Source organism: Triticum urartu, chromosome 7, assembly GCF_003073215.2.
Source record: "Triticum urartu cultivar G1812 chromosome 7, Tu2.1, whole genome shotgun sequence".
In the NCBI taxonomy this organism is placed as follows: Eukaryota; Viridiplantae; Streptophyta; class Magnoliopsida; order Poales; family Poaceae; genus Triticum; species Triticum urartu.
In genome coordinates this window covers 499,147,223-499,156,335 of record NC_053028.1, presented here as the reverse complement: position 1 = coordinate 499,156,335, position 9,113 = coordinate 499,147,223, and the positions used below count along the sequence as shown (strand labels likewise).

At 44.2% G+C, this 9,113-nt stretch overlaps 1 protein-coding gene across 1 annotated transcript; it reads right to left on the bottom strand.

The window, feature by feature from the left end:
* Positions 1–1,811: 1,811 nt before the first annotated feature.
* Positions 1,812–5,553, bottom strand: LOC125522167 (GDSL esterase/lipase At5g45910-like). Its single transcript, XM_048687246.1, has 5 exons — positions 4,932–5,553; positions 4,628–4,843; positions 4,350–4,498; positions 3,999–4,272; positions 1,812–2,324 (listed from the first exon to the last, which is right to left on the bottom strand). Exons 1-5 carry the CDS (start codon positions 5,182–5,184, stop codon positions 2,098–2,100), a joined length of 1,119 nt encoding a protein of 372 aa, XP_048543203.1. The 5' UTR covers positions 5,185–5,553; the 3' UTR covers positions 1,812–2,097.
* Positions 5,554–9,113: the final 3,560 nt, after the last annotated feature.

The following is a 9,113-nucleotide window of genomic DNA, read 5'->3' as shown; positions in this document are numbered from 1 at the left end:
TAATACAATTATAGCATGAATAATAGACAATTATCATGAACAAGGAAATATAATAATCATTTTATTATTGCCTCTAGGGCATATTTCCAACACGGTCTCCTCGTTACCGGTTTTGTTCTTCTTTCTCGTTGACATGTTCCAGCATCCCTGTGACATAGTCACCTGTGTTTGGCCAGACGATGATGGATGTCGCTACACCAAGAGGGCCATAAGAATATCTCTCCATCGTCGGAGGAGCAAATTCCATTCTCGAGCTATCTAGTCCCTTGTCAAACTTTCCGATAAACATGTAAGTTATCGTTATGATCACCGCATTATAGATGACGTCTGAGCAACCCCAAAGCTCATTATACAGTAAGAAGTAACTACGATACTTTCATGGTCTAAGGAATTAAATCACACGTTAACAGTTTGTGTTATAACAGTAGACTTATGACGATATTATCTCAAAGTATAACAAAAAAGTTTAAGTTGATTCAATATGATCGCTCTTCTAACGTCGTACTCTTAATGTTGTTTTAGGACCATCGTTACACTTAACAATATTCTAAGATCCGAAAAACGTGATCACCAACAACACTTAAGATAGTCTTAGGGGCGAGACTAGAAACCTTACTTTACCGTTTATTATTCCACACATGCATATGTGTTTTTCACTGAATCGCATATTCCAGGATCATGGTAGTTATATGTAGCATAGAATATAAACTCTTAATTATGAACATAAAAATATAACAATATAATATTACTGACTTTAGGGCATATTTCTCATACGAGGTGAAGGCCGATGCAGAGTAGCCGGATGAGCCGGAGCTGCGGCTACCGCCCATGTATCCGGAACCGGCACAGAGATAACGGACATCTTCGACAAGGTTATGGTAGTATAGGTTGATCTACATATGATTTTCTTGTTTGCATGCTTTGTATAGATTTAAGATTTCAAATATGAAGTATCCGACACATAAATAAATTTAACGTGTGACGGAAAAGCTTTTAAGGATCAGGTTTACAAGTGACCAAGTCCGGCCGTAAATGCTCTAATTATTGGGGAAAAGTTGGGATCCACGGTAGCCCGGACCGACACTTCTTGCTCTCCCACTAAACCCGGGTGGCTGCTCCAGCTCCACATGGGCAATCATGAAATGGAATATAGTGGCGGCACCATACAAATCCTGTTTCAGAATCCAACATTTAACTGCACGGAACAGAATCTCTATCGAAGTCACTGGCAGTTTTATATTATTTCGAGATTCTTCTGCAGGAACCATGTCATTTTCTTGCGGTGCTTCAAAAGGAGCTATGTGGCCATCTCATGCAAGAAGATCAACCAAATGGTACGGGAAAGTATCTAGTGCTCCCAGGTTTAGGGTGCTCCCGGTGTTCCGATGCAAAAAATATTTTTTAAAATGCTCAAAAAATTCTGAAAGAAAATGCAGCGCATCGACAGAACGTCGATGTATCTCGAGCAATGTTTCGAATTTTAATTTGAAATTTTGTGACGAGACATCGATGTTCCGTCGATTTGCTGCATTTTTTTCAGATTTTTTTGAACATCTTAAAAATGTTTTTCGGATATTTGAAGCACCGGGAGCACCTCAAACCTGGGAGCACTATATACTTTCCCGGTACGGTACTCCCTCCATTCCAAATAAGTGTTCTGGTTTTAGTTCAACATTTCTTTTAAAGGAAGGATAAACACCCCGGTCTCTGCATCTTCTGATGCAGAATCATATTTTATTGAAGTTGATTGATGCAATGTTATTAAGGTTGATGCAAGGCATCGAGGTCAAAATGTTAAGAACCATAGTGGGTTTTGATCAGTAAGTCAGATGCTCCACATTATCACAATAATATGCATCATATCCAACCACTTTACGCAATACATTTTGTTACTTATACCACCTGATGAATGAAGAAATGATGCTTTAATAGCCTCCTATCTCATCTCTCTTTAATCGACTGCCATGAATCCCAACAAAATGGATGGAGATATACATACATGCTGCTATATGGAGCTATACCTTATCTCTTCCAATATGGTGTGCTATTTTCATACTCTAGAGGCACAACTGGCCAAGCGACTAGGTAGGTAGATGATCAGGAAGATTGTATGATAGGTTGATCCGCGAATTCGCCATGCAACCAACCTTTGGCAATGTGCTCATATGCGGCTTCAGTCAAGTGAATGCCGTCCCAGCTCCAATGTGTCTTTGGATCAGGACACGGCGTAGCACCAGGCTCGCCGCACTTGGCTGTCAGATTGAAGTTGTAAGGGCCCTTCCCGGGAGCGCCGCAGCATGCTCTAGGCGGCTGCTTGTGAAATCCTGCATCAAGAGCTGAAATGTTAGGTCCCTGCTTGGCAGAAAATCTCCTTGGTTGCTTTCTGCGAACAGATGTATATCATGTTTATACAAACGATAGACACATCTTTGCCCCTTATCATGTACTCCCTCGGTTCATAAACATAAGATGTTTTGGGTATTTCAACATGGACTACATACACTGAAATGAGCGAACAAACACACTAAAATGTGTCTATATACATCCGATTCAGAAAAAAGTTAGAACATCTTATGCTTGTGATACGAGGCGGTAGTCAAGACTCAAGACAAACATGCCGGAATAATTAAATGACTACCATTCTGCTAATGTGCCAGTGAAATAGAGATGATGGGTCATGGCTCTCGTATGTCCTTAAAGCGATCAGTAAATGGAAATTTCTTCCTCTGACACAAATGTGTCACCTGTATGAGCCTTTGTTTTCTTATTTGTTCAGAATGATGTCTAAAGTACAGTACATGTTCATTTTTCTACAACGGGAATAAACAATAAGTATGAACAGAAATAATAAACATAAATATATATATATGGGCATAAGATCGGTTCAGCTAACTGGGCAAATTTCTGGTGTTTGTATTTCACTGTCTAGTGGTAAGGACTTGAATATAAGTTTGTTATTCGGAAATCTTACCATTGCAACACTTACTACCAGGTAGGAAGATGATGCTCTACACGATTCTCATAATAAAATGCCCAATTTAGCAATATCCTAATGCAGAAGTAATTTCTGCTTGAGAACTCGCAATTTTTTGTTTCAATATGGCATGATACACTAATACACACATTGCTTTGATGTACTAATACACACATTGCTTTGATGTTCTATAGATATGCCTTTACAGCTCCTTAAGATTTCTTTTCGATACGAGATAAGGATTTTCTCTTGCAGGCAGATCTAAACTTCACAGTTAGCCGTCGAGATGATTGTACTTATGCTGTGGACAATTTTATATGGGCTGAACACGAATACAAGATATAAATTCTTATATAGTTTTGATAACTTAAAGGGCAGGGGCAAGTTTTTAGCTGCCAATGTTGTATGGCGACAAGAATCCACAAAACAAGGATTTACTGCAACAGTTGTGTCACAGCCTATGAAAACATGCACAACTAAGGCATGAGAGCGAATAGGTCCATTTCCCAATATCAGAAGAAAAAAAACAATGTGAAATCTCCATAGAAGTATACTCCGTATTTTTTAGTTAATGGAAGATTACTCCTGGTATCTGCATCACTGACAAAATTTGTAGTATTCTGGATGTAGATACTAGATACTCCATATGCTAGAGTATGACATTCCATATGATTATAACAAAATTTGTATACTTATGGTATGTCACATCTTAAACACACAGAAGATAAATGGCACTCTGTAAGACACTGAAAAACCCTACACCTAGATCTGAATTTTTTATCAGTAACGTTTATTGCATCTCACAAGTACATAGTTTGACAGCTGACTAGGAAACTAAGTCAAATTAGGTATGTTAAGAAATGTTAAATTTCTATCTCAAATTTAGAACTAAGAGAGCAAATATTTAGTAATATAATATCAGACTCCACAAGTTTTCCAGTGCTAAACCAATCACATTAACATATTTAATTATTTATAGGTGACAACCTAGTTACAGCACAAGATAAAGAACTTGGAAACTCACCAAACTTTTCAGGCTGAAGCAAGAACTGGATAACTGGTGTAAAGTAATCCCCATATATGATCCTGACGCCAGGGTGCTTGGCACGAAGCTTCTCCAGCGCACGCTTGAGCATCGCATTGTGCACCCATGAAAATGTGTTGAATCGCTTGAGGCAGCCGGTACGCGGACCGTGCCCCTCTTTAGGATCAACATACATGCTCAGGTACACTGGAAAGCACCCAGACGGCATCACTCCAGGCACAATTAAATCCTTTGCCCCCTCGGCAATCAATTGCTGCAGCACGCACAAGGAATTAGAACAAAGCTACTGCACACAGCATGCTGGAACACTGCAAGGACGCAAATGTTCACCTCGACACCATCTGAGATGCCCTGAACGACATGGGGTATCAGGTTGTAGGCCTCGCTGAGATCATTCCCGGCAAAGAGCGGCGCGTTGTAGTCATTTCCGGCCAATTCACCCACGACGAACAGGGACTTGGCAAAGAAATCCTTGCACTCTTCAGATACAAGAAAACAGGAACACCCAATTCAGATAAAATTCAGACATCAACGTCAATGAAATGGAGATATAATATGAATGTGAATAAAGAATAATTTATTTTGTTTCTTGTACTATAGAGTACTACCTTGGGTGGAGTTACAAAAGGAGGGCTTGAGGTCGCGTAGCCACTGGATTTGGTTGAAGAGTGACCCGGAGTTCCAGACGCTCTTCCCGAGCCCCCGCTTCTCGAAGAACTCCGTGTCGAGCGCCGTGGCGCCGGTGATGGCGAAGTTGGCGCCCTGCGCGAAGCTGGCGTTCTTGGCCTTGGACGGGGGCAGCAGCGGCAGCCCGAACTCTTGCGCTGCGGGCACCAGGGAAGCCAAATCAGTCGAATCTCGAACCGAGGACGCGACCAAGACATGACTCAAAAGGACCAATCTGCGAATTACCGATGAAATCGATGACGAGGCGGCCGTCGGAGCAGCGGCCGGTGGGGTACCCGAAGTAGGACTGGCCGTAGGGCGGCCGCGCCGTGGCGAGGTAGTCCGGGATGCCCTCGGTCACCAGGTTGCCGGCGTCCACCAGGGAGTCCCCAAAATTGAACACCGCGTTGTACTTCCCGGCCTCCGCCGCCACGAGAAGCTGCAGCACCGCCGCAAGAACCGCCCTCCAGCCCACTCCTCCCCGCCTCGCCGTCGCCATTGCCCGCCTATCCCCCGTGGTCCGGCCAGGAAACCGTGGGCGAGGAGAACAAAAAAGAGTAGGGGAGAAAGAAGACGAAGAAGGAGGAGAAGCCTCGGCTGGCCGCGGTTACTAGTAGCTTCCCGGTGGGGAAACGCGCCGCTTGTCTGCTTCTTCCCGTGTGGGGGAGCGAAGGTGGAGTCCCGCGTCGGGAGTTTCGTCTCTTGTGGCGGTGCGCCGGTGGAACCAGATCCTGGCTACAGCTCCCGTTTTATTCCGCTCCCAGCCGCGGCGCCGTGACGTGATGGGCCGGCGCCTGGTCCGGGGACGGATGGCCGTCCCCTTTGCTGGGGTGGCGAGCTTGATTTGGCTTGGGGTGGCGCATTGACTGATGGCCACCGTAGTGGCGGTATTGAATGCGTGCCTTCGTGGGACACCGGGACGGCACGCGGAGGGCCGTGGGGAGGAGTGGCACCACCGCACCAGCGGTGGTAAGTGGCCGCTGAATCGTGGCTAGGCACCCTGGCAACGTGTTCGGGTTGCCGGCACAAATCAACCTGGGCGATGCTTCGTCCTACGATGCCAGTTTTAGCCAGCTTTTTAGAACTTCTTCTTTGGCTGAATGAGGCGGTTAACGGTTTCTTTGGTGGTCGTTTACTATCCCAGGGCTCACGTGCTTCACTCTCGGTGTCTTTCCACCTACAAAGCGACAGAGCTAGAGGCCAACACACACACACAGAAAATATATTCGTGTGAATAGGTTGACCAAAACAGGAAAACGCAAAGGAACAAACGCAAGGCGTGCAGCACGTAGCAAGACATGCACAGCACATCTTTGGGATAAGCTGCAACGCTTTTTGGACAATCGCGTTGAACCTGCACACCACGCCTTGGAGATGAGCCACGCTGTTTTTGGGCAATTGCATTGAACAGAAACCCCGAAAGCCATTACCAATCCTATATTCAGACGTGACAGGAATGGCCACGCACAAACGAAAAGAGGATCAAACATCAAGAAAGGCGAGCCATATCGCACGACACACGGAGAATGAACAAATCGTCGCGAGCACACACAAAGACATAACTGAAGGCAAATTTTAACATGCTCCCTCTTATCTTTTTTTTATATAAGCTAAGAAGGTAAGAGTTAATCAAACCGCTAATCGGTGAAATCAACGGCTCATATTTATTATATACTTTTACCTTTCATGCGAAAAAAGGGGGTAAAAAGGAGAATGTTAAAACTGCTCCTGGCTGAAAGGTAGCAACAAGAAGTGAGATAATAGAGAGTGAACAAAGATACCACCATGGGGCCAAGCACTGAGAGAGAAAGTTGCCACATTTTTTTTGAAGGAAAAGTTGCCACATTTCTACATGCATGGACTAGGACATGACCATGAGTACAATGACAACTATCCATCGATGTGACTCTACCACACAAGCAAAACATTTGCACAAAACAACATATCCTAGAGGGGATTCGAAAATCCTAGAGAACACAAGATGACCTGATAATGCCCTCTATAGAATATGCTCATACCAACAACTCGGAACCACGCTGGCCTGATCAACTCAAACGATGTCCATCAAGCCACAAATAAAATAGTGGATAGCGAGAGCTGGGCAGTACCCTAGTGGAAATGTTGCAATGGCGCATCCTCGCAGACCAGGGGTCGTCTCCCGTCGGGAGTGAATTTCCGCAATCTCACCCGGGCCGGGTGGGCTCTATATATATAGAAAGAATTTCCTGCCCCTCGGTCCAATGGATAATTTCCCCAATCTAAATAGGAAACAACTGCGATGGAAGGAAGAACAAAGAAGAAGAAACACACCAAGTTAAAGAACCGACGAGAAGAATGCAGCGTGGAGCACAATAAAACCTATGTAATGTGGCGACACCCTTTAAGCCCTCAAATCGACGTGCAAGCCTCCAGGTGCTACCACAGAGCATCAAGAAGCATAGTCAGCTCCCTATGTGCAACTCCCACCATGGCAATTCTGTTGGATTTTACTAGTAGGCCTTTGGCCTAAATTCCATCTAAAATATGAAATTCTCATGGTCCATTCATACATAGCTGTGTGTAGTGTAAGTGAGACTAGCGTTTAGTCCCATACTGCTAGGTGAGAGTGAGTTGCACCACTTTATAAGGTGAACTCTTTTAGCACTTGTATGAGCATGAGAAGAGGAGACCTACACGCGTGCTCCTCCTCCTCGCTCGCCTCGCCACGCCATGCCTTGCCTCGCCTCGTCACGACGCGTTGCGTCGGGTTTCAGGAATGAGCCGAGCCGATGACAAAGCTACGAATGTTGTCTATATTTTTTCTACTCGGAAAAATTAATGTGTCATTAATTATTAATTAACGGACGCGCTAATTACTCAGCCATTTTCGATTCTTTCGAATCGTGGGGTTGTCACTGACTTGGAAGTAGGGTTTACTCCCCTGACCTATCTGACCCGCACTACATAGATAGGCAAACGTCTACCCTAGCCGTCGCCACAACATATGTTTCACACCGTTCCAGAAAATTGCGCTGCCATGCAAGTCTTCTCCATCCCTTCTTCTGGCATGCACCGCGAAAAGGGACAGCAAGCCTCCGAAACCCCTCCCTTGTGATCCTGTACGGGAGGGGAGATCATGTTTTTGGGGAGCACACTCGCGTGACTGCTGATAGCGACGACTTCACCAGCGACAACTTCTTCCCCGACCTCAGCAACCTCTTCATCAACAACATGGGCGACAACATCAACGCCGATGGTCCTGCTCCCGCTGCACCGGATGTGATTATGTCCTCCTTATTTGAGATCATACTGGAATTAGTATTTATAGTCCGTGCCTTAGATTTGATCTGTTCATCTACTTTGCTAGTCTGCATGATTAGTTCATTCCTTGCTATTATCGTCATGATTTATTTACTGTTTATCCAGATTAAGTCTCTTAGCAATTTGCTCATATATTCAAAAAAATCCTCTCTCTCTCCCTTCCTCCTTCCCACTCCTTTTTTGAGGGGTAAAAGCATGTTTTATTCATCATAAACCACGAGAGTGGGATGGAGTTTACATTTTGCGGCTGGCCAAACCACACATGACGCCCATGAGCTAAAGAGAGAGAAAATTTTGCTAATCTATGTGCCTCAAAATTCGAGTCACGACCTTAAAAAAGAGAGCAAGTAAACGGTGTAGTCTGGGTTTTGACCTCCTTGATGATAGCTCCTCCTTTGCCTTGGTTGTTCTGCAAAATATCATCTACAACCTGTTTAGAGTCACACGCTACCACAAACTGGTTTACGTGTAGATCTTCTGCTAGGCAGAGAGCCTCCCTACACGCTGTAGTTTCCATGAGTGATGGATCATCCATTCCATCAATAACCAAAGATGAGCTACCCATGAAATTTCCTCGGTGGTCCCTGCATATTGCTGCAGCTGATCCTTTCCTTCCAAACCTGATTCCTGCATCAACATGAATCTTGCAGAAGTTAGTGAAGCAAATATGCCCTAGAGGCAATAATAAAGTTATTATTTATTTCCTTATATCATGATAAATGTTTATTTTCATGCTAGAATTGTATTAACCGGAAACATGATGCATGTGTGAATACATAGACAAACAGAGTGTCACTAGTATGCCTATACTTGACTAGCTCGTTGATCAAAGATGGTTATGTTTCCTAGCCATAGACATGAGTTGTCATTTGATTAACGGGATCACATCATTAGGAGAATGATGTGATTGACTTGACCCATTCTGTTAGCTTAGCACTTGATCGTTTAGTATATTGCTATTGCTTTCTTCATGACTTATACACGTTCCTATGACTATGAGATTATGCAACTCCCGTTTACCGGAGGAACACTTTGTGTGCTACCAAACGTCACAACGTAACTGGGTGATTATAAAGGTGCTCTATAGGTGCCTCCGAAGGTACTTGTTGAGTTGGCGTATTTCGAGAT